Source organism: Ammodytes marinus (genome assembly GCF_949987685.1).
Source record: "Ammodytes marinus genome assembly, chromosome: 8".
NCBI classification, from domain to species: Eukaryota; Metazoa; Chordata; class Actinopteri; order Uranoscopiformes; family Ammodytidae; genus Ammodytes; species Ammodytes marinus.
This window is the reverse complement of record NC_137212.1, coordinates 22,006,342-22,032,074: the sequence shown is the minus strand read 5'-3', so window position 1 is coordinate 22,032,074 and position 25,733 is coordinate 22,006,342. Positions and strand designations below refer to the sequence as shown.

General features: G+C 42.6%; 1 protein-coding gene across 1 annotated transcript; it reads right to left on the bottom strand.

Moving 5' to 3' along the window:
* Positions 1-7,738: 7,738 nt before the first annotated feature.
* Positions 7,739-24,727, bottom strand: cbarpb (CACN subunit beta associated regulatory protein b; the record flags this gene model as incomplete). Its single annotated transcript, XM_080033339.1, has 9 exons — positions 24,653-24,727; positions 21,389-21,537; positions 18,860-18,921; positions 17,862-18,024; positions 17,267-17,438; positions 15,901-16,047; positions 11,163-11,400; positions 10,431-10,620; positions 7,739-9,254 (listed from the first exon to the last, which is right to left on the bottom strand). The coding sequence occupies exons 1-9, from the start codon at positions 24,698-24,700 to the stop codon at positions 7,739-7,741; spliced, it is 2,685 nt and encodes an 894-aa protein (XP_079889465.1). The 5' UTR covers positions 24,701-24,727.
* Positions 24,728-25,733: the final 1,006 nt, after the last annotated feature.

Below are 25,733 nucleotides of genomic sequence, written 5' to 3'. Positions count from 1 at the left end.
TAGATACAAATATAAAACACACATATAAAATGAAATGCAGCATTGGATTTATACAGTAGAACTATAATTACTTATAGTACTGCAGATTTTTTAACAAGCTTAGTAACTGACTGGTGAGCACATTTGACATTTCAACCGTTTTTCTGAAGTTCTAAAGGACGTCACTAGGCGACCGCTACGTCATCGTCAGCCTGCACGTGCCTAACACATGACATACTGCTAGATCGCATGTCATTCACAAAAAGAAATGCATTGCCATTTAAAAGTAGTGTGACATAAAGAGCAATCAGTCGAGACAGTCGGGCTCGATCTCGGGCTGTGAGCATTTCTCTCACACACACACTCACACACACACACACACACACACACACACACACACACACACACACACACACACACACACACACACAGACACACACACACAGCCCGATGAGAAATGCTACTTGCAATGTCACCAGAACAGCATCCGCGAGCGGAAAAGCTTCATCCAGTCATGACATAATGAGCATTCAGTCTGTCAAACTACAAACGTGACGTACTACACAGGGGGCGGCACCGAAATGAGGCACCAACATTTTTGTTCTTATTCGGTCTGGTTACCAATTCATCTTGGAACCGGTGCTATACTGGTACCGGGTTTCGGTACCCAGCCTTACATACACCTTTACCATCCCCACACCCCATGCCTCCCCCACCCTTTTATTTGACTACAAGTCTGACTATCCGTTAAACATTTCAGTTTAATTTGATTTTTTAATTTTTATTTTGTATTGCTTTAAGCTCAGACAGAGGTCTGGACAAAGGTGTTTCCACCTTTAGCTGTGATCACACAGGATCACTGAGGAAGCCCTTCAACAACACATTTGTCTTAAAAATACAAATCATCCACATTATACCTCATAAATATTCTTTCTGTCATCAACTGACAGTTACATACTGTACATATAACACAAAGAGGCTGGGAAGGATCTTTCACCAAGCTGTAATGAAAGGGTTTTTTACTGGGCAGGTTGCTAAATAAACCATACCTCTCCAGTGTGTGGATTCATGTCTGCATGCATGTGTGGGTGTATTTTTTTGTCCTTAAACCTTTCATGAAACATATAGCCGCTGTAACAAATAGCCCAAAAGCTTTTCGGCCTGCATGTACCGGTAATATCAAATCCAAGCAGTGGAGAGTTCTGCCTGCTCCCTAGAGAGGTGGGTGGAGGAGGGTGGGGGCGCACACACAATCACAATGAAGAGCTTGATGACGCAGCTGAGAAGAGAGAGGGATGGAGGGATGGAGGGAGGCAGCAGAATCCTGAACGAAACGAGGAGGAAGATGAGGAGGAGGTGGAGGAGGAGAGGGGGGCGCGTAGGTGGATTGCGTGGGACGGAGATGCTGCATAATCAACTTTCTAGGGTTTCTCCTGCTCCTTCTTTCTCTCTATTTTCCTAACAGTCTTTTATTTGTTTTTTTTTCAAGCCCCGTTCGTCTCGTCACCCCCTATATTATTCGGCTGCCCTCGTGTATCTCTTTTTTACACTAGCTATTAGCAGCACAATGTTTTGGCACTTTAATAGAGTCGCCCCATCCTCCATTTGTGTGTGAAATAATTAAAAATAATGTCATCGTCCCTCAGCCGCTACAGTATGTGTAATATCTGCAGGCAAAGACCCTTCAAGTCTAAAAGGAGAAACTGTTGTCATTACCTTGTGTTTTTACGTAACTTAAACAGCCTTTTGCTTGTATTTTGTGCATCGTAAATGGTTGAATACAAACAAACAAAAAACTGTCCGTGTGAGTATTAGTTCCCCTTGTAATTCACAAAACTGTAGTACAGTGTAGTGAAGCTCTTTTTAGCTTCATGGCTGTCTTACACACAGCTAAGGCCTGCTCAGTCAACATTATTTTACACTTATCGGCTTTTGGCAACACATTTATTTAGCCTGGAGTAATAAGTGAGAAACAGAATGGCAGCCCAGTCGTGAGCAAATAGGAACCCGGTGAGTCATCGGTGGCATCTCCCGCACATTCGAATGCCGCCTGGAGCTGCTCCGTTGAAATGAAAATCTGGTGTGAGAGAGAGAGAGAGACAGAGAGACCGAGAGAGAGAGAGAGATGCGGGGGAGGAGGGACGCGTGGGCGGATGGGGAGCGGGTGAAGGGGATAGAGGGAGGGAGGGATGGAGGGGGTTTTCCCTTTCAGAAACACCCTTGATGCATTCGTCTTATGTTAGAAACACAGTAGAAGGGGAGGGTGGAGGAGATTGCATTTTCATTCATGTGTATAAGGTAGACCTTAACGACACAAAAACAAGGAACACTGTGGCCATTTGTGGTCTGAGATGGTATGAGTAACAGTTTAGTTATGAATAGACTCGTTCTGCATCATTAACTGTGTCTACTTCTGTTTTCATAGGATTTCATTTGACGTGGTTTCTCTGTCTTTAAAATCAACAACATCAACTTTCCTCTCTGTGCTTGTTGTTGTAGACCTATCTGAACCTATCAGCTCACACCTGGACTTGGTGCTTTTGTCACATTGATATTTAACCCCCAAAGGGTTTCTCGGCTTATGGGAAATAGTGTTCCGTAAAGTCTGCTCACAATAGAATAAATAAATAAGACTATCAGATATTATTATTTAGTTTTTATCTTCAACTTAAAAAAGGAGGTATACCTCTTGTTTAGTGAGGCTATGTAAATGATTTGTACATTTTCACAAAGCAACTGTCAAAAACAGTGCACCTAGAGTTTTCGGTGCTCTTGGAGCCCTGGGGATGGAGGTTTCCGTTCACCCCTGCATTGGTATGTCGGCATCTTGGAGATGAATGAGTAAAAACCCTCAAAGAAAGTTTCACTGGATTTTTGCACACTGCACAGGCGATGACGTCTACCCTCACATACAGAAGGAACCCCCTCTAGCTGACTGCCGAGGTGTCTAGCTCAGCGATTGGCTAACAGACCACAAATAGTGATGGAGGTACTGTATAGGGCGCAGGATGATGCAAAATAATGAAACAATCACAGAAGGGAGAGGCTGTCTGAGAACATAACTGCCGCTCCTCTTTAAAGAAAAGCTCAACGTCAGATTCCCTCAAAGCCTAATCTCTTCACTAAATTAATGTAGCTCGTTTACAATGTGCGGTTTGCCCTGCAGTCTGTCAGTATTAACTGCAAAGGGAGAATTCAGTAGATTGACAGTTATTATACAGAAACAGTACAATTTCACTAAAATAAGAATAGTATTGTCCCATTTGAATGAAGAACAACAAATGGTAAAACTTGCAGCAGGGAAACAGTTCAAACCCAAAAACCAACTCAGTCTATTGAATTTTTTTGTGTTCATATAAGCCTTTTTTATTGCTTGGTCTGGCTATTTTTCTATTGTTAATTAAAAGGAATATCTTACGACAAATGCACTTTTTAAACCAGTATCTACTACAATGTCTTGATTACAAGAATAGGACTATTAATGCACTCAAATGTGGTTCGGACTTATTTCTGCTTTGACTTTAACTGCGTATTTGTGACTTTCTTCTCTGCGAGCTATCCTCCCTGCAATCTCCCCCATTTCATCGACCAAGCCCCGCAGTCCGCCTCACCTTGGCTTTGATATATGTCACCGTAGGGTGGGTTGGTGGTGGTACTATATCCCTGACTTTGATTAGGCGATCTGGGACTTTTGCTGTGACAAGCCATGTTCTGTGCAGGCACAGTCTTGCTTTGCATTCATAATTCTAATTACGAGCCTAATACTTTGATTTACGTCCAAATCCCTGCGAAACCATTAAACCTCAGCTGCACTTATTGGTAAGTGCTTATAAGAAAAATGTCAGCATGCCATGCCATCAGGCTTAACTAAGATGGTCAACATGGTAAGCATTAGGAAAGCTTAACAAGGTATGTGGGGTGCCCCAGTAGCCACAGGGTTTAGGCACATACTATATAACAGCACCATCCACTTAGAAATTACAAAGCCCTCTCTCTCTCTCCCACTGCTTTTTGTCTACCGTGTACTGAAAGCTTTTCAATGAAAGTAAATATGCCAAAGAGAAACAACATGGCATGTTAGCATTTTGCTCAAACCATCGCAGAGTGTAAGTACAGACTCGAAGAGATGCTGTACTGCTCATGGCTGTCACTCTTTTGACTAAACCATTTTACCGAGCCTAGGCTGTGTATTAACACTGGATTTTTATTTCAGTGCACACACATATGTACAGGTAAAGGGTTGTGAGGAGATATGAAATTATTTTGACAACAAGTGTTCTCCAGAATAGCTGACTCCACCTTTAAAATGTTTCAATTATTCACTTAAAAGTATCCCAATGACTAAGAGCTGGATTGGCATTTTGACAGTATTTTAGCATTGTCAGTGTGAGCATGTTAGCATGACAGTGAAAGCATTTAGCTCAAACAGCCTACCAGGGCCACATAGCTTTAGACTAGAGACGTGGGCCAGTGGGAGGGATTAAAAGGTGTGAAGAAGGAGAGGAAGATGATGATGACAGATTGAGTTTTCCCAGTTGTAGCTGGATTTGGCTTTTTCTCTCCAATTAATGTGTAGGACGTAATACGGAGAGGCAAGAAATCAATATGAGCATCAGCAACAGAGAAAAATTAAATAAGACATATGAGAGAACCTTATTAGAGATCTGTTCCCACACATTGATTACCAACCATCCCCTTGAAATAAGGCGAGTCAGAATCAGTTTTTTCTTCATTCATTTATTCACAGATTGGAAAACAACCCTAAAATAACACTTTTTTATGATTTGGTCCCTCTAGGCTCAATAGATTTGGATCAACAAAAGCAAAATTGTTAAGAAAGCTAATCTTTTTTTCATATGTTTTGTTTTTGTTTTTAAGAAATTAAGCATTTTACTAACAAGCAAGGGGAACAGTAACTACTTTCAACAAGATAAATCTCACACAATCTCATCAGCTATGGCATCCTAGCATGATTCGTAAAAGTAGATTCCATAAAGTACAAAATCTCTAAACATACCAATGTTTCGACTTCTGGATGAGCATTGCCTATCATTTTGTACACCAAGTCTGAGAAAACATGAAGATTTGTACTAAAATGTCAACTCTCATGCAGAACTACACACAGCTATGCACCGATGCATTTGACAGGCTACTGGTCAGTATACAAACACACAGTGTCCCCAGTTTTACAGTATCTGTCTAAGCCTAGTACAGGACATTGATTTAACCTCACTCCTGTGATATTGTGCTTGTATACACAGCAAAGTTTAATCTTTGTACAAATGTACGGATTCAAACTCAACCCTTATGGCCATTTTTCTTGGAATTGTTGCGGCACTGACTTAGCTCAGAGACAATTTTAGCTTTTGAACAGTGGAAAATGCAGCGAGAGCTGTCAGAATTTACAGAGTAATTATTGTCATCAGGGAAGCATTGGTTCTATCGTAACTGAGAGGGGGATTTTATTTTCCTTTTCTGCTGATTGGAGTCCTCATAAAAAGAACATCATCTGATTTCACAATTTTGTGCCAGAGCATTTGTGTTTCTTCCTGGTGACATAATGGTTCAGTGTGTGTGTGTGTGTGTGTGTGTGTGTGTGTGTGTGTGTGTGTGTGTGTGTGTGTGTGTGTGTGTGTGTGCGGAGATGGGGGGTTGCTAGGTAAAAAAAGGGAGGAGAGAAAATTAAAAAGCAATCACAACCCTTCACTCCCTATGTGAGTTCAGCTCCTTTCATCTCTCCTAATTAGGAACACATCCTCTGCATCCTCCGAGTCTACTAAGCCACAATAGGAGGCTCCTTTCACGCCGGAGAGAAAGATCTAAAATTGGCATGCTGGAAAAGGAGCATCTTCATCAACATCACACCTAAACAAATTTGTTTTCCCTGGTTTTTCTCTCTAGTAATTTTTATTCACTGCATGGTAACAGCCTCAAAGAAGTAGGACAGAGAGACAAGAGGATGAAAAGGCGGAAAATCCTTCTCGCCATGATTAATATTCAACCCCCTCTTCTGCAGTGGTTCCCCTGGCTGCACGTGGGAGAGGCGGTAAAGCCCAACAGCCCCTTTGAGAGTGCCATTTTATGAGCTAAAGTGTGTTACAGTCAACCTGCTGCTCCTGCTCGATGTGTAAAAAAAAAGAGATATGTGAGCAAGGATTTCCAACATTATTCTAGTCCATTAGTTGCATTCTTCCCCCTACAGGACATGATCCGCTGATGGGCTTTCATTTGAATGGCAGTACCGGCAGGTTTTTAGATCACACAGAGAAAGCCAACTGAATAGGACTTAACATCTTTGTTCGGTTTTGTTTTATAAACTGGCAGGAAGTGAAGCGCTCGCAACCCCAACCCCCCTCCGCCTCCCATCCCGAGGGACGAATCTACTGCCCTGTCAACTTTCTCAGGATAAGAGGAAGAGGAGAAGGGGGGGGGGGGGGGTAATATGTCGGAATGCGGACAAGTAAAAGCTGTTCTGTAAACCCCATGCACAAGAAAGCATGCCTTTCTTATAAATTCAATAAACACCAGACGTCTGTGAGGGCAGCTATCTTGTCTAGTAGTTTTAATGTAACAGCCCACTTAATGGCTGTAAGACTGAGCTTGTTTTTCCTGTAAGGACAGAGGTCATGTCTGTGGTGCACAGAGCGTCGCTAAAGTCATAGATTAAGGAGAGTCGTTAATCACGTCATATCTGTAAGAGTCATCACAACAGACTGCTATTGGCTGTTTGGTTTGCTAGTTCTGCCTGTTCGCGCAGAACCTGTCATCTTCAATTCGGCCACACTGTCATTTTTCATTGTCATTTCAGCAATGCAGATATACAAAAATACTTAACAACAAAATGATAAAAAAAATAATGAACACCACGGTTATCAAATTGCCTGCCACGCATTTTCAGTCAAAAGCAACAAACAGCTACTCTGGTCAGTTACACAATGAGGAAAATCAAAAGATATCTTCTTTTCTAAAAGAACACTTAATGGGAGAAACTTTTCTGGCCTTTTCTAACTGTGGTAACCGGCCGTTCCCAACCTTTTTAGCTTGTGGCCCCTTAAAGTTGTGGAAAATCTACTTGTCACCCCCATTATTTATCTCACACTTCTCTTGGGACCCGCGTAGGTTGGGAACTACTGACCTAAACAACCCGTGCAAACATCTAAAGGTTGTCCTTGTATAGCATTAATAGATCAATTATGGCATTCCTAAAAATGTTTTAGTTCATAAAACGATTTATTTTCCACAAATGCATGATTGCGGGACTAGCAGGTTAACTTCTGCGTCCACTAACTCGTTACTTGTCTAATAGCACCTGGTTTCACAGTGGGTCAAAGCCCTTGATCATACTGAAGCACAAAGACAGGAGAGACAGCAGTACAGACCAAACAGACACAACAAAATCAACTAATGACGAAACAATTACAACCAAAACCATATTATTTTTGATATGTTTATCTTTTCATCTAATATTTTGTATCATATCTTTCTTGTGGATATTAAGATGACAACATAAAACAGCTTTGTAATGTTAAAATGCACAAAAAGAGGCTGGCTGCATTTCTAATGGATTAAGATTAAGATGAAGTGTTTAAATATGGACTGATTTTAAGCAAACTTTATACTGTGTGTTTATGGGTCTGGGTCGTACTATTCACGATTGTATGATGAGAGACATTTTAAACTGAGGCAAGGCAAATCAAACAGACAGAAAAAGTTTGTATCAGCGGGAGAGTGGTGGTCGAGGAGGCCGACTGGAACCCCGCTACACTGGGCTGTGGTCCGGAGAAGCATGTGTGGCCGTCACCGTCACACAATCGGTGGCTGTGTCCTTGGTTCTGCGAAGTCCCATGTACAGCCTCTCACCCAGATTAGCAGTCAGTTTGTCTGTGAGCTCTGCTGTGATGGTCTGTGGGCCGTAGCCTGAGGAGTCGGGCAGCTGAGGGGGGGAGCGCTCGTCCAGGTGCTCGGGAGCTAGTCCAGATTGTTTGCTGTCCTCCTGAGGCTCAGGTTGCTCACCCAGCCCTTCACCTCTCTCTGAGACAGAGGGATGAAGAGCTGATGGTGATGAGATGTGGTCCTCAGTGTCTCTGACTGTGACACCCTTTTCCCTTTCCTTGCGCCCAGTCTCACTCGTCGTAAGCTCTGCCTTTGGAGTGACTGGAGTGATGCCGGTCCCGTCGCTGGCCTCCTCGTCTGGAGCACTGACGATGCGAGGGAGGGTGCTGTGGTAGCTCGTCTCCAGCGGGTAGTTCACACTCTCACCCCTCCGTAGTGGCGCTCGATGCCTGTCAAAAGAGGACTGGAAATATCTGACCCCGGGGTCGCTGCACTGCTTGTGGCGCTGCCACTGCTTGCGGAGGTGGATTCGGGATCGGTGCTTCCTTGACGGCGACTCCTGCTGGTCGAACTGAGGGTCGTGGCGCAGGAACTCATGGAAGAGGGCGTCCGTCTTCTCGTCTATGCTGTAGTCTCGCCGGTGCAGCATTGGCGCTTGGGGTGAAGACTGTACAGCCTCTCGGGGTGTGAGCATTTGACCACGTGGGAACCAACTCAGGGAACAGGCAGCTGTTTCTATGGAAACCCCTCCGCTGGCACCCAACAACGACTCGTCTTCCGGCTCCTCCTCAAAGAGATGAGACTCAAAGCTCTCACCGATGGTGCCAGATCGCCCTGCGTTGGTAAAGTGGTGCCTTTTCTCGTGGGCAGTTCTGTCATTAGGACTGCCGCTGATGCTCCCAAACAGACGCAGCTCTTCTGGACCGCGGGATGGAGCCTCTATGGATGCGTAGCCGCTGTCCATCTGCAGCAATTTACGAGTCCCCGTTTCTCCATCGCTTCCCCCTCGCTCTGATTCTGTGCTTTCCTGTTTCCTCTTCCTTCCCTCCTTCACTCCCAACTTCTCCTCCATCGATATGTCCTTGACATCCTCTCCACCCTCTGCCTCATCTCCTAAATCCTGGGACGGGTAGCTGGGGAGCCCTCCTTTTTCCATCTCTGTGCGTCCGCCCAGCGAACACACACTTTCTGCGTCACTGCAAACGGAGTGCCTGTCATTGTTGCTGCTTGGGTCAGAGGTGGCGTACTCTTCGAGTGTTGCACGTAGGGACCAGATGTCTTTGTAAAGTGACTGGGGCTCCTGGGTATCTAGGGGTTCCAAATGGTCTGCACCTTCTCTTCTAGCCAGGGACAGTTCTTCGTCTTGGGGTTCAGGGGTAAGGCCGATCACCCCTGGTCCTTCATGGCAGCAGCAGGCCTCGACCATCACCTCTACCTCTACCCTGTAGTTTGCACAACGATGTGAAGAGACGAGATACAATGAAAGACATAAGTTGAGAATGAAGGGGAGAAACACCTAAAATTGTACAGCAACACGTTTCATTGTCAGAGCATTCACCTAAAAAACACATTCATCTGAGACATGGCTGTGTTCACAGTGCACAAAATGATTTTCATGACTTGCAATGACTGTAAACTGCACTTAGCTCAATACTGATGCCATGGTACTGGAACTGTCCTAGAAATACCCTGCTTTCATATTGGGGCAGCCTAGTTAAAGAATCCATACTGTATAACATATAACTTAACAGGATAAATAAACTTTAGATAAGCTAGAGGATCATCACATTTCTTTGCCCGCGGCTTCTTCCAGGAAATTGATATATTTTCAAAAACAAACATCTTCAAACATACACAGGAAATACTGATTTAGTTTAATCTAATATTCAATTAAGGAAAACATATGGTAATAGAGGATAATCCTTTGGGAGATCAGTTATTTTTGTTGCATAACCAATATTGGGCAAAATGTCCATAGTAGTTATAGTCCGCTATAGTTGGAAACTTAAAATAACTAAATCGCAGTGACCTTTGCACTTTAGTGGACATCATGATATAATCAGACCATGTCAGCGATGGAATGGTTTCCTATGATAGATATAAACCCTGCGTCCCAATTGTCCAATCCACTCTTCCGAAAAAAGAAGGGAAAATAACGGAACTTTGGGAAACCCCCTACATCTGACCTTAAATCATTAAATTGGTTTTGAAAGAACTCTTGTTAACAGGGATCCCATTACATACAAATCAAATGTGGGCATACAGTATAAACAGTTGTGCAGCAAAATGTTTTATAATCTAATTAAAAGCATTGCAAACCAATTAGTCTAAAAAAGACGAGATGGAATGTTTTCAAATATAATTTTCTAGATATCTTTTATCAACCATTTGACTGTCATGTATCCCTGTTTATTGACCATGTTAGCTGAACCGGTCTTTTCACACATTTTATACTTTTAAGCACACTTTTAAGTTAAGGCAAAGTGGTGAAGAATAGGGACTTAGAGCTTTGTCCTACTGTAAATCATCATTTCAATAAATGTTCTAGCTGCGGTAGAGAAATGAGTGCAAGGCAGCAAAGCAGTGGACGGGATGAATGGCAAGGGAATTAAAGATACCTGCCGAGTGAGGGGGGTGGCGTGGAGTGAGCTGACAGGAGGCGCGTGGTGGGCTGACTGGGTCGGTAGGTGACGTCATGGGTGCGGGCTATGTACTGGATGAGGTCTATGTGGTGCGCATCGTTGTCATCCTGGTCCATGCTCTCGCTGGCGGCTCTCTGGCGCTGGAACTGTCTCCTCTTTGGAGAGCCTGGTTAGCAGCAAACATGGGGAAGGATTGGGTGGGGGGGAGGGGGTTGGAGTGAGTTATACAAGTTGTGTAACAGCAGGCAGGAAGTAAAGGGACACTTAATTCAGGAGAAATCTTCTATCAACTGTTGAGGTTTTCAAGGGGATTTTGTGATATTTTACTGGTCCCTTGGTACAATAGAAGGACTGAGGCTGTGGAAGTGCAGGGACACGAATGTGTATGGCGAATGAAGGGCTTGGGCAGGAAGGATTTACTAAGGGGCTCAAAATCGAACAACCAAACTTTACGTCACAGTGCCATCTGTCTTGTATGTGTGTGTGTGTGTATGTGTGTGTGTGTTAGTGTGTTAGTGGATATACAACACAGCAGCAGGCAAAAGGCATCTCACAGTTGGTTGCTGGAGCTGCCTGCTTAACCACTGTGAGAGAATATTGCCAAAAACATAAAAAAAAAAACACGGACAATTGTGGCACTTCATTGCACAGATTGTTTCCAAAAAATAATATAGTAGAGATAGATATACACCCTCACGGATCCATTACCTCTGGTGTCCAGACTCGAGGCTCTCTGGCTGCTGTCCAGCTTCCATTTCTTGATCTTGAAGTAGGGACTGGCCCCCTCCAGGCTAGCGTGGCGCCGCAGTTTGGTGAAGAACTGCAGCACGGGCCCCTGGCTTCCTGCGCCGCCACCAGCAGGAGAGGCCCCGCTGCCCGACATCGGCCCTTCTCCAACGCTGACACTGCTGCCTCTGCCCCGGGGCCCAGGACCCATCATCTCAATCTGAGCAAGGAGAGAAGCATGGTCAGAAAATAAACTTGTGTCTCGAGACAAGTGGTGTGCTTGTAATCCCGTCTGACGTGTTTCCACACAGGCTTCCTTGTTTACCCATCAACCATCAATCTTGTTGGTCTTCCTTCAGGCTTTGTAAGCTGCTAAAGTCCCTACAGAGGACTCACCGGTTGACTGGCCGGCAAATTGTTGGCTGTTTGGTGTACTGAGTGAATATCATAAGAAAATTCATCAGTCTTCAAATAATTTACTGTGCAAACTGGAGCTTGTGGTGATAAGTAAGCACACTAGGTAGGGGAGACCGGGGTAAGTAGGCACACTTTTTACTCTAGTGAGAATTGCTCATCACCTAAACATCTTTCAATAGTCATTCCTACATTAAATTGAAGCTTAAGGTGTTGGCTTGAAATGTGAACCCCTCACTTTTTCTAACTTATTGTAATAAAGAAGAAATTTACCATCAAAGACACTCTAACACATTGTGACAACCAACCCCATCAAGGGGTCGGTTGTCACACACTATGGGGTTGTTTGTCACAATGTTGTCTTTATGGGAACAATCTTAAAAAGAAGGCAAGAAAGCAGAACTACATTTAAAAGTTTAATTTCGTTGTCAAGTTGAAAAATAGGCCTGCATAACTTTATGCATCTTAACACAAAATGAGCAAGGAATTAACAAAAAGGAAATCCAAATTAAGACCAGCCTACTGTATGTAACAACATAAAGAACAAAACAAATAGGTCTAACAATAATAGCCTACTCAACTAGGATAGACACATTCACTGTCTGAGTTACAGTGATGGCTAACTAAGCAGAGATTGTGTGCCCACTGGTTGCACATACAACACTTCTCCCTTACGGGTGCTGGAGAACGCTTCCATACATTCCAAACACAAACTATCCTCTTCATCTGATGAAGATTCCTCCTCCTGTCTCTTTCTCTTCTGTTTCTTCTTCCCCAGCTGGGGTGGAGTGCACTGGGGTGCAGTAGCCTTGGCAACTGGTCTAGTTTGGGATGCACTGGGTTGTTTTGATTTTGTTGTCCTTTTTCTCTTTTGCATGCTAGCTATGGGCAGAGATTTGTGTCAGTAGAACTTGAATTTGAATTGATCGACTTGAATATGAATTGATCAACCTGCATTTGAATTATTGATACTTGAATTCGAATTTATACACTTGTATATGAATTATCCATTTGAATTTGAATTAATTGTACTTGAATCTGGATTTTATTTACTTGAATCTGAATCAGTTAATATGCCAAATGACTTTCAAATAAAAATTCAAAATTCAAGTTTTCAAATTCAAGTAGAAAAAATTCAAATTCAAGTAGAAAAAATTCAAATTCAAGTAGAAAAAATTCAGATTCGAGTAGAGATGTGCACATCCGGGTTCTTTGAGGAAGAGCAATCGAGTGCAGATCTCTGATCCTAGGCTACAGCGTCCGGCGGGTGACCGTTGTTTAACGTTCAGGAAATATAAAGTCATAAATTAGTTTGTTTAATCATCATCTGTGTTTTTGACCTCTTGTTTTATAATTGAAGTATCTTTTAGAACACTAATCACGTTTGAGTAATGAAACTGAAAGTAGTTATAATATCGCCAGGCTATAGGCTATCAATGAAAACAGACGGTCAAACAGCGTCCAAATGAGCTAAAATCCTAAATAGCCTACAATAAACAGTAACATGGCAAACTTATTTTTAGGCAAGCTCTAATTCATTATTTATTCATTTTTTCACACGTTTACATGTTTAGAGGCGGAGGATTCCTCCGACGCTCTCTGTCCGGCTTATCAGACAGCACTCAGCTGTTTTTTGGAGCATTAAATGCTTAATTTCCTGCATTCTGGTGAATTTGTATTCACCAAACACCTTTCTTCAGTGCAAATGAACAGTAGTGCAAATAGACCGAACTCTGATGTGTGACTATTTATTCTTGTGCCCCGCTGTGATCGCTCTCGCTGTCATCTCTATAGCCTACTCTGGTTTGGTCGTGGCATCCTCGCTGCTGTCCTCGGCATTTGAGACGCAGCATTTATTTAATGCTCATATTTAATCACATAGCCTAGTGCTGAAACGAAAACTATCAAGGCCGTGGTTTAAGGCTGAAATTATAACCGGGGCAGTGCACCTTAACGTTGTCGAGGGGAAGGCTTCCGCGATCTCCGTTAGTTTCAGTTTACAGCCGACAAAGTTACAATCACAACGACCGCATAGACAGCGCATGGACAGCGTTTTAATGAAGCCTCTCATTCTTATTATCATAAGGGCGTTGATGCAAATGATGAAATCTAAACATTACGGCGGCCCTAGTGGTGCGTAAAAGGACAGCGCAGTTGGCAATCTCTCCTCAGCACACTACCGCAGCTAAAAAGCCACAGTAAAAGTCGATCGCACAGCCGATTCCTGCCTCTGACACGTTGACTCGCAACATAATGATGCTATAAAATGAAGACATTACATTGCCTCTATTTTCTCTCCACACAAAGCGTTATCTCTCCCATTGCACACACGCATGCCCCGGCCTCTTCTGAGAGCACAGCCAGTGTTGGTTCCACCCGAAAAAATAAAATAAATACAACTTGGACATAGGCCCTGAAGCTGAATGACCGCTCTAGTAACGGGCAGTCCATTACTGGACGCCTAATACTAGACCCCGAATATAAGACGACCCGACTTTACGACCGAAGTGTTAATAGGCTATGTTCGCCTTTAGCCTACTTGATGCATGCGCGCTCACCGGCCGGCGGGGACACAATTCTTATCAGCGGTAACTTGGCACGATACCGGCACACACCTTGGAGGAGCAGGTGCGCAGGTGAACATTGCATCCTGTCAGCGCGTCTCTCTCTCTCTCTCTCTCTCTCTCTCTCTCTCTCTCTCTCTCTCTCTCTCTCTCTCTCCCCCCTGTGGTAGGGCTCTTAGCAGACGGAGGGAACGTAGGCTATAGTGACTATGTTGAAGTTATCTACTGCTTTGTGCCATTAACCTGGATTTTTAATGATAACCTAATGCATTAGTGCGCGCCCCAGCACTCTGAGTCTACCGAAGTGTGCATGGGAAAGCGGGGCACAAACGTGACCCTGTAGGACAGTTAAAGCAAAATCACTGCATAGAAATCTCCATCGGGATGTTTTTATCATTTCCTGATGATTTTACGTTTGCTTGTCCAGCTCAACTGACAGACAGCTGAGTGCTGTCTGATAAGCCGGACAGAGAGCGCCGGAGGAATCCTCCGCCTCTAAACATGTAAACGTGTGAAAAAATGAATAAATAATGAATTAGAGCTTGCCTAAAAATAAGTTTGCCATGTTACTGTTTATTGTAGGCTATTTAGGATGTTAGCTCATTTGGACGCTGTTTGACCGTCTGTTTTCATTGATAGCCTATAGCCTGGCGATATTAGCCTATAATAACACCCGCCGGACGCTGTAGCCTAGGATCAGAGATCTGCACTCGATTGCTCTTCCTCAAAGAACCCGGATGTGCACATCTCTACTCGAATCTGAATTTTTTCTACTTGAATTTGAATTTTTTCTACTTGAATTTGAATTTTTTCTACTTGAATTTGAAAACTTGAATTTTGAATTTTTATTTGAAAGTCATTTGGCATATTAACTGATTCAGATTCAAGTAAATAAAATTCAGATTCAAGTACAATTAATTCAAATTCAAATGGATAATTCATATTCAAGTGTATAAATTCGAATTCAAGTATCAATAATTCAAATGCAGGTTGATCAATTCATATTCAAGTCGATCAATTCAAATTCAAGTTCTACTGACACAAATCTCTGCCCATAGCTAGCTGCCTTTCCTGCTCAATTCTCTCCTTCTCTGGGGTGTCAGTGAGGATACAGCTTGACAATTTATTTTGTTATTGGGTTCCTTTCCTGGCTGCACCCTTTGGATAACATGTGACAACCAACCCCCCAAAAAATGTGACGACCAACCCCAACTGGAATTTTTTGCTAGCATCAAGGCCAACAACCATCTGACAACTAATTACCTTGCTAAAAACAATCTAAACTATAGCTTAACCTTCACACTTTTTTAGGGTAACAAGTGTTTTGTTATAAACCCATTGTGTAAAAGCCTAGAAGAAAAATACTGAGGAGCTAAATATTTTCAATTTGACATGAAAAACACTAACAGTCCTCTCACCTCAAATGCAGCAGTCTAACTCCAAGGAAGACTATGTAGGTGACCTCTGATCCCAGTTGTGGATATTTACATACCAAAATTTAACAGACTGCGCCTTCTGGTTCCGAGATATAACGATTGTGACAACCTACCCATGTGACAAATTACCCCGTTCTCCCCTACTTGTGACATACGGTATTTGCTCTCGTGTTTTTATTGTTTTTTTGTTTGTTTTTCAGCAAGAAAAACACTGTGTGACATGCCAAACGTAGGAATGTCTAATCATAATTATGACAATAAATATCTATATATAGATATATGTTACAGTTGATGGAGGTAACTTACAGAGCATGGTTCTTTAGTGCTGAGAGCAGTTGCTTTTTCCCTAAAGCTGGTGTCCACCACAGAGTTGAGAGCATCTCCAGGTAGGGCACAGCTTGGATTGACGCTCAGGCTAGTCAGTGCTGTTTGCGGTAAGGGGCATAGCATTGGCTGAAAGTATAAGCACACACAAAGGATTACACATTTATCCCTTTTGAATCAATTGCTAAACATACAGGTGCATCTCATATTTTAGGAATATCATGGAAAACCTAATTTTCTTTCTGTAATTTAATTCAAAAAGTTAAAGTTCCATATATTCTAGATAATTTTTTTGTTTGATTTTGTGGATTACGGTTTACAGCTCATGAACATCCAGAAATCCAGCATATGAAAATATAAGGATATTCCATAAGGCCAATCAAAAAAATTATATATAATACAGAATTGTCGATCTTTTAAAAAGAATAACAATATTCATTCATCCACTCAATACTTGGTCTGGGATCTTATTTTGTATGTAGTATTGCATTAGTGCAGCACGGCATGGAGGTGATCAGTCTGTGGCACTGCTCAGGTCCTATGGAAGCCCAGGTTACTTTGCAAGCAGCCTTCAGCTCTTCTGTTTTGTAGGGTCTGGTGTGTCTCATCTTTCGCTTGAAAATACTCTGGGACCTTGATTTCCAAATGAAATGCAAAATTTAATTTGGATCAGTGATAATTTGGGGTATCATGTCATCTGTATAACACCTCAGTAGTGCCACAGGCTGATCGTCTCCATACCATGCCACATTAATGCAATAATTCATGCAAACGAATCCCCGACCAAGTATTGAGTTGATGATTGAACGTACTTTTCAGAAGTTCGACATTTCTGTATTATGCATTCTTTTTTTCTATTGGCGATATGGAATATTCTAATATTTTGAGTTGCCGGATTCTAGATTTCAATTTCCTAGCTGTAAGCCATAATCTACAACATTAAACGAAAAAGGGCCTGAGATATTTTACTTTCTGTCAAATGAATCTAGAATATATGGAATTTTTACTTATTGAATTAAATTACAAAAAAAAAGCTTTTCCATGATATTCTTATAATATGAGATGCACCTGTACATGTTTTTCTCTTCACTTGTGCTCCACTTCCAACGTTCGTTATCATGTTTAGGTTTGCATCTATGTATAAAAAGACTGAACAGCCACCCCTCAAAGGAAATCAATGTGCACAGCCTGTTGATAGGAGTGTGCAGAGACCTTGCCAATCACTGGGGTTTGGATACATTAGTTTGATACATTTTCCTGCCCCTGGACCCCAGTGATTGATGTTGCAATTTGCCCCGGGTCAAGACTAATGATACATTGGGACTAATAGCAGGTTAAAGGCTGTCACCTGGAAGATGGAAAGTGCTGACTTAGCGACAGGGCGCGTTGTCATGGTAATGCTGTTCTCTGCTGATTCACACTCGTGGATAGTGACTATCTTAAGAGCCGGGGGAGGGATGTGCAGGTGCGTGAGCCGGGCATTCTTCAGGTGGTGAAAGTCGCCCTCTGTCAGAGTGTACCTGGGGTGAACAACATAGAATTTAAAAAAGATGTAAATCTAGAAAAATCTTAAGTTTTAAATCATGAGGCTCATCCTTGGTCAAACGACAAACTGCCAAGGAGAAATATCTGATTTCAAATCCATTAGTGCTACCCTGGATTTTGTATTTTGCATATGAGGCTTAGGGCTTTAAGAGAAAAGTAGGGCAGGGAAATAATGAGGGGAGGGGAAGACAAGAGCAGAGCATACATAATGCATTCTGAATTCATTCTTAACTCTAAACTAACACAGAAGTGAGATTGACACAGTGAAACGTGTACGTTCTTGGATCGCAGAAAGCAGTTAAGATGGACATTAATTCAAGTTGAACACATTTGCAAATGAGTGTGTGTGTGTGTGTCTGTGTGTGTGTGCAAATGTGTGTCCATAGTGTCTTTCTGACCTGCGGCCCTTCTCCGGGGCCTTCTTGCCATGATCGAAGAGTGCGGCCTCATTGAAGGAGACACGACGGCCCTGGGTGCCGGTGGAGAGGAAGCGCTCAGTCTCTTGGTCGTGAGAGCTGGCCATTGACAGGCACTCTGACTCATCCACCCTGATTGTAATTTCTACCAGAGATACAAGAGGGAAAGAGAAGGGGGAGGCAGACGAGATATAGTGAGATACATGGTTGAGAGAGGAGCCAGAGGTGATTGCAAAGAAAGATAGAAGAACAGTTACTTTCGGGGGTTGTGTTTGGTGAAGTAAATGTGATCAGAATGTTTAGCCATGATAGGAACATATTGGTTCATTGGTCTATTGGTCCACCGCTGTGGGCCGGACTGTTGTCGACATATTTCAGTCCACAGCGATTTGTCAAAACGTTAATTTGACCAAAACCTACTAAACAGTTCCTTGTAGCACGTTTTGTTTCATCCAATATGGTAAATGTTTACTGTAGCTAAAGCAAAAGGCTAGGGTTTTTCCTTAAGGGCTAGGGATTAGGGCACCAACCATGAACCACGAACATCCCTAGTTCAAGTCTAGCTGGGGGCCTTTGTTGCAAGTCGTTACCCATCTCTTTCTACTCATCTCCTGTTATCTTTTGACTGTCATCTATATAATGAAGGCAAGCATTACACCTAAACATGTTCAGACACCTTTCTGCAAGAGGAGTAAGCTCATATGGCAAACTGCTGACTGAATGACTACACAGAAAGTCTTACAAATGCAGTTTGATGCCAAACTGTTGCTGCCTTTTTAATAAATCATTTTCACTGGAGACAGACTGGAGGCCCTCACTGGTTCCAAAACGTGCCCGGTGGCTACTTAAACTGATTGGGTTTAGATCACAGTATTTTAATGGAATAGACATTTACACATTTGTGCTGACTTGATACAAACATCTTGCAGCCTGCCCAACTCTATATACTCCTTACTCTCTCAGTTACTTGTTTCTCTTACCATGGGTGGGCTGAGACTCCTCCATGTAGGTGGTGTTGGTTTTCTCGGGGTCATCGCTGGCCCTGGGGCACAGATACATTCAGATCAATGCTGTGACATGATTACACCTGAAGTCCGTGTTTCGGCTGTCAAAGCCTACTGATGCGGGCAGCCTTGCGGGTGACCAGACCACACTGTGATTCTTTATGATGCTGCGTTACAATTTGACCTTTCTGTATAATGCCAGTTTAAATACAGACATAGGTCAACAGTTACAAAAATTCCAAACCTGTAACGACCAGGCCACGACACTGAATGTTCACTACGATGTTTGTCTAATGGCCTCCTGCCTGCCTGGCTGTATAATCAATGAGGGCCTAAATCATTGCCAGTAACTTGATAACCTTCAGGGCCGGGGGACCTCTTGAACTGAGAAAGCATGATGCCTTATTGGATTGCTCGTTTCCACTCATCTTTAAGGGCACATACTGAGACAATACACAATAAAGGTCATATTGTTTAGTGGACGGAGTTTATATTTTCCCAATTCAATGTGGTTAATTACAGCTGGTCTTCTATATACAACCTTCTCTAATCCCACCTTTACCTCATGAGGCAGAAAAGAGAAAGTGAAAGAACTATTCCCAGTCATTTCTCTCCATCCGATTTGGTTGTGTGTGTTGTGTGGGCGGGCGGGCATCCGTGTGTGTGTTGCGATGTGACCTGGGGGATTTCTCCGTCCACCCAGATCTGTGCTTCGTCTTGTCTTTCATTTCCTCTGTAGCTCCCTCTTTCCCATACGTGTGTGTTTGTGTGTGTGTGTGCGTGCTGGCTTGCAGGGCTGGGCTGAGACGCAAGATTAATCACAGCCGATCGCTGCTATGAAATCTCATTACACTCATCATTTGTACCAGTCTGCCCGGTTCTCCTCTGCTCTGTCTCCCCCAAGCCTCCTCCTTTCCACTGCTTCGGCCTCTGTGCTCTCTGTTTATCTGGATCTAGCTGGTGCACTCTCATGTATTCAAGTGCTCTTTCTTGATGATGCGTGTTGCCGTAGAGAATAAACACAGATGAATCACGTCTCATCACGAGTCTGTTAATAGAATCAATTAGGCGGAGCAACTGGACATATCGACAGGAAGTACTTAATTCATTTGCAATTGCAGTGAGCTTCATCTATGGTGTGAGTGTAGATATTCAACACAAATACCGGCCTTTAAATAGTATTTGCATGTAAACTCAGGAAGAGTTATCAATGATTGTCAACAAATTGTGTGTGTGTGTGCGTGTGTGTGTGTGCGTGTGTGTGTCCGTACAGGTGCTCTTTTTGTAACACAGTAAGAGCACCACCTGCGCAACTAGTTTTGCAGACTTAGGCCCTGTTCTCACAGTGAAAACGTGACAGTTTTCCCGTTTTTTTATTTTTTTTAAACCCCGTTCAGACCCAATTTATCTGACATCTTCACCCCTACACATGTTTTCAGAGGAAACGGGACGAAATCAATGTAGTAAGCATGCCAGGCCAGCAGTTGGCGGTACAAGGTAGTAGTAAATAGCATTTCCGGTGCATCCGGTGTCGGCTGTAAGAATTGAATAAAAAGGCGCGCCTGCGCAAGAACCATTCTTTTTCTCAGCTCTGTGAAAAACAACAACAAACACAGCATTGGTGCAGCAATTCCATATTTTGTTGTAAGAGCGATTGTCGGCACGATAACAAACTCATCAGCAACAGCACAGCGAATACAGCTCGGTGATCCGCCATTGTTGTTGTTGTTTTCCAACTGGCGCACATGGACCTACAAAGACGGCGCATGCCCATTTATCTCCAAACGCAATGTGCATGTGTGAGGGCGGAGCAGTGGCGTCAGCGTTACCAGGGGAAATGGTTTCGGTGTTTACAAGAAACCAAAACCGTTGTGTTTTCCAAAAAATCCTCCCTGGGAGGTGATCTCAAAAACCTGCGGTTTCATGCCTGCGTTTGCTGTTTTCCTGTAAATTATATAGTGCAACCGCGGGAATTTTTTCGCGTTTGCACCGTTTCGTGTTGTTGTGTAAAGTGCCCCTTAACCACCATTGCGAAGCAAAGTTTTCTCCATTTTTGTTGAACCCTTACCCTAACCCATGTCTAGGAGTGGTGTTAATCTAGGTTTGAGGTCATTTTAAATTTGGTGCTGTTGTGTTGGACTGCATCATTGGAGGTTTTGAGGGACTAAATAACAAGGGCAACAGGGAAACAAATGTATATAATCAAAACCGATGCAAAAATGGCACATTGTATGGCCTCAAAATCATACATTTAAACTAACCCCTTTGTGGGAAAGTTTCAACGAAAACTGCCCATCTCAGGCTCCAAATAGTGCTCTTGTTATTAAATTGATGCAGCAGCTTCTTTTAGAAGGACCAGACCTTATGTTAGTCCTCACTGTTGGTTGGTGCTGCACACTGCTCTGAGATTTGAGCATATACTGCCAAAATCAGTCGCTCTGTACGAGGGTAACACACGTGAAGTGCACTAAACTTTAAACGTAACATGTCATTTTTACGCGGTACCTGGCACAGCATGGACCTCCCCGACAGCAGCGGCGGCAGGCGATGAGGAGGACGGTGATGGAGACCAACGTTCCTACCAGGAAGGTGGAGAGGATCACCAGGGGGAGCACATAGCCATGTTGCTGCTCCTCAGCCTCCAATGGGATCTCCTGACACACACAGAGGAGGGACCAAAATAAATGAAGTCCATGGATAGATGGATGTGCTTGTCAGACAGATCTGTATTCTCAGATTCATGAGTAGGCCTTCAACAGGAAGCTGTGCTGAATTTGGACATTAAGCGTGCGCTAGTTTCAAAAGAAAAAGCACAAGTTAAGCAAAATGCTTCCCATGTAATGCATAGGATCTATTCACTGATGGTTAATGCTGCGCTTCTCTGAGCTGAGGGATAGAGGTAGAGGCTTCTCTTCTCCCAACTCAAATTTGCATTCTGACACAGTGCTTAAATATTGATGCTAGTACTTTGCTTAATTATGAAATTAGAATTGTTTCAGTTCACATCCAGAAGTCACATTTTTGTAATATATCATCAGTATTTGTGCAAGCAGAGAAATGCCGTCCTGACCATAGATAGTATAATACTATCCCTCACAAGAAGTAGAAGTAAAGACCCTCACAAGAAGCAGTTGTCTTCATTGATGGAAAAACTTTATTCAATCCACCACATAAGCTTGCTTGAAAGCAGATGCAAATCTATTATCGATGATGAACCTGTGTCTTTTTTCGCTGCATAAGTAAGGATGGAGCCGATTCGATACAATATTGGTATTGGGTCCGATATGACCGCAATCTACGTATTGGGTATCGTACGGACAAGTCCGTTTTTGAAAAAAAATATAAATAAAACATAGGGGAGAGTGGCCTAAGTTGTGCAACTTTTCACTCAAAGTGACTTTAAAGTAAGGCCTTAAAGTAAGGCCTTGACAGTAAAGTCTCCAACTCAAATATGTACATATATTTCAGGGTGTTGTGCATCCCTGGCAATAAAAACTTTGGATCTGGAATAAACTGTTGAAGAAATATAGCTTTCGGAATAAAAGTTGTCTTGATGCACAACTTGCCCCCGGTGTGGTGTAAGTTGTGCGGTTGGAGAGAATACCATGGGGTGAATTGTGCCATTGATATATATCTCATAAACTGTAATGCAAGACAAATCCATTAGACAATCACTTATTTAAGGTGTATTTAAAGTAAATAGTTGACAAAGATTGAAGGACAATTTTCTCAAACAAGGCCTAGCATCATCACCATCATCATCTTTCTGGCCATCTGAACTCTCATCAGTGGTGCCGTTAAGTGGAATTGAGATGTCACTCTTTTCTGAGCTACTGTAGACAATCACTTTCTTTTGGTGACCAGCGTATACAGCCATGCCACTGGCACAACTCTCAGAAATGTACTTTGCACTAGTTGCTCCGTGCTTGTGGAACCAACTGCCACCTGACAAATGTGATTCCCCTACATTTCTGCCTTTAAATCAGGGCTCAAAACCCATATGTACACCCTGGTGTTTCCTCCCCATTAACTATCTTACCTCTGCACTACTATCTGTGTTTATGTGGATGTATGGGCTTTACGTCTTTTATTTTGGTTATTGTTATTTTACCTTCATTGTTTACCTACTGAATGCACTATGTACAGCACTTTGGACAGTGCAAACTGTCATAAATTTGCTTTTATAAATACATTTTACTTACTTACTTACTTATAACTCACCCAGGCCCTTTGGCACAAATCACCCCAATCCCAGAAATGTGGATAATAAGCATGATGCAGCAATTTAGGGCTGACATCGTGCTAACTGTATAGACTCAAAATGTAGCATACCAAAGCACTAAAACATGTGTCAAATGTTTTCAAACTTGTCTATAATTGTTCAGACACAATAATCAAAAAACCTTGATCATGGAAATTTTACTTTGAAAGGCAAAACAGAGTTTTTTGAGCTTAAATGTGCTTATATCTTATTCCTTGTGTCTCCCTTCTTTACAGGATGAGTCAAATGGATGGCTCTTCTTAAATATGTGGTCACATTTCCAATTTCTTCCACGGTTTTCTAGAAACAAGGGGTGGCACAACTTCCAAAATGCACAACTTAGGCCACTCTCCCCTATTTAAAAAAATGTATCTAAATTATTTTAATTATGAAAGAAATTAAAATGTTAAGGCCATAGCTATGTGATATAGCACACATTAATATTAGAATGTATTCATTCAAAAGTTGAGCTCTGTGATGTTCTGCATTCAAACAGTTCAAAGCTGCTAAAATAAACCTATATGCATTTGTGTATATTTGTTGCTCTTTCAAATTAGAATAGCTGTGTTGCTTAAGCCTTCCTAACCTTAAACATAACACCACCACCAAACAAAAAAAATTATAATAATTATGATACCGGACAGTACCGAAAACTCAGATATCGGAAACTTTGGAATTACATCTGTGAATTAATAAAGTATTAAAACGGTCTAATCACCTCAAAACAGTATTAACGTAAGTATTAACACATGAATAAATATGAAATTAATCAATCCTATTAACATTTCAACATGTATACTCCAGATATATCAGTTTGATTTTGGAATAACTTAAGTTCTTATTTTTTTGCCGTCAAAATTAGGTTGAATTCTGCTTGCTTGTCCAATTTGAATATAAAAAAGTCTTTCCACAGTATGTGTTTTGGTGTGTATGTCCTCTACAGAACAGGGACTGAAATGGTTTAAATACAATAATAGATGGCAAGATGACTGGAAGGGTAGAGAACAACAGCAGCAGCATTGTTCTTATTGAGGGAGTATCAGAGTGACGTGACAACCAAGGTTAGGTAAAGGGTAACAGCCTTTTCAAAGCATAACAATGGTGATCTTACAGCACGGTGTTATGTTGAACTCTATGAGGGAGAACGCGCAGCAAATGTGAATGAGCGCTATACACTCTGACGTCACATTGTAATTTCTTTATGAGGGGAAATTAAAGCTGAGATTAGATCAGAGATTTAATTATTTCAGGTCCAGGTCAGGATGTTTTCTATTAGCAAGTCCATCGGCCAGAAACGAATATGAGGAAGACTATGGTTCTGGTGGTGAACTGGACAAACAAACACACACACACACACACACACACACACACACACACACACACACACACACACATACACAAACACGCGCACGCACGCACACACACACACACACACACACACACACACACACACACACACACACACACACACACACACACCGGAAGTTTTGAGAATTAGGCAGACTTACTGTGGAGTTTTCTGGTAGGATGTTCCAGACGCTAGACTCATTGCTCATGGTCCAGGCCAACTACAGAGTCCCCCTGAGAGATAGCACATGCACACAGAGGAAATGACTGTTACTGGAGCTGTTCATCAAAACACAAAGTCCACCACCGATAATACTGCTGCTTATCTGTGTTAATATACACAGACAAAATTCACATGTGAACATAGGACCAAACTTCTCCAAATGCATAGACCAAAAGAATGCAGTCCATTATTGCTGTCTAATTTACACTGCAGAAAAACGTTTTAGCATTGCACTGTAGATGGCCATTGCAGCAGAACACTCGACTTACATCTCTTAACAGCCATGAAAGGCTGCAAGACAAAGTAGAAACTGTGTGCGCATGTGTGTGTGTGTTTGTGTGTACGCCGTGTGATTGCATGCGTCCAATCCCACCGAAGATGCAAATGCGAGCATCTTGAGCTGTAAATCATCACAAATAATTCCATATCAGCCTAAAGACTCTATCTACCTCCCACGCATGCACGCACGCACGCACGCACACACACACACACACACACACACACACACACACACACACACACACACACACACACACACACATCAGAATAGGGAGAAACACCAGCTCTCTCTACACACTGGCTCCAGCAGCTGAATTTGTTCCACTAGTGCAGCTTTTCCTTTTAAATATCGAAGCCATTAATACTGCTACTGCTGTTGCTGCACCAAACACCAACACCCACCCTTACACACACACACACACACACACACACACACACACACACACATGCACACACACACCCTAGATGGATCTACTCACCCAGTAGGGTAGAAGCAACATGCCAGCACCAGTCAGCAATCCTTGCTTGCCTGCAAGTCACTGCAGCACTCAACTTCAGCACCACAACCTGTGAGCTACTGGCCAGCTCTTTACCGCCAGCCTGTCTAACTCCCCGCATCTACCATCAGAGCACGAAAAAACTGTTATGGTAAAACACATCAGGCCGTGACCAGAATGCTTCCCTTTGCAGTACTGTACCACATCCTGCTTTCTACCAGCCAAGTGTCTTACCCTGATGGA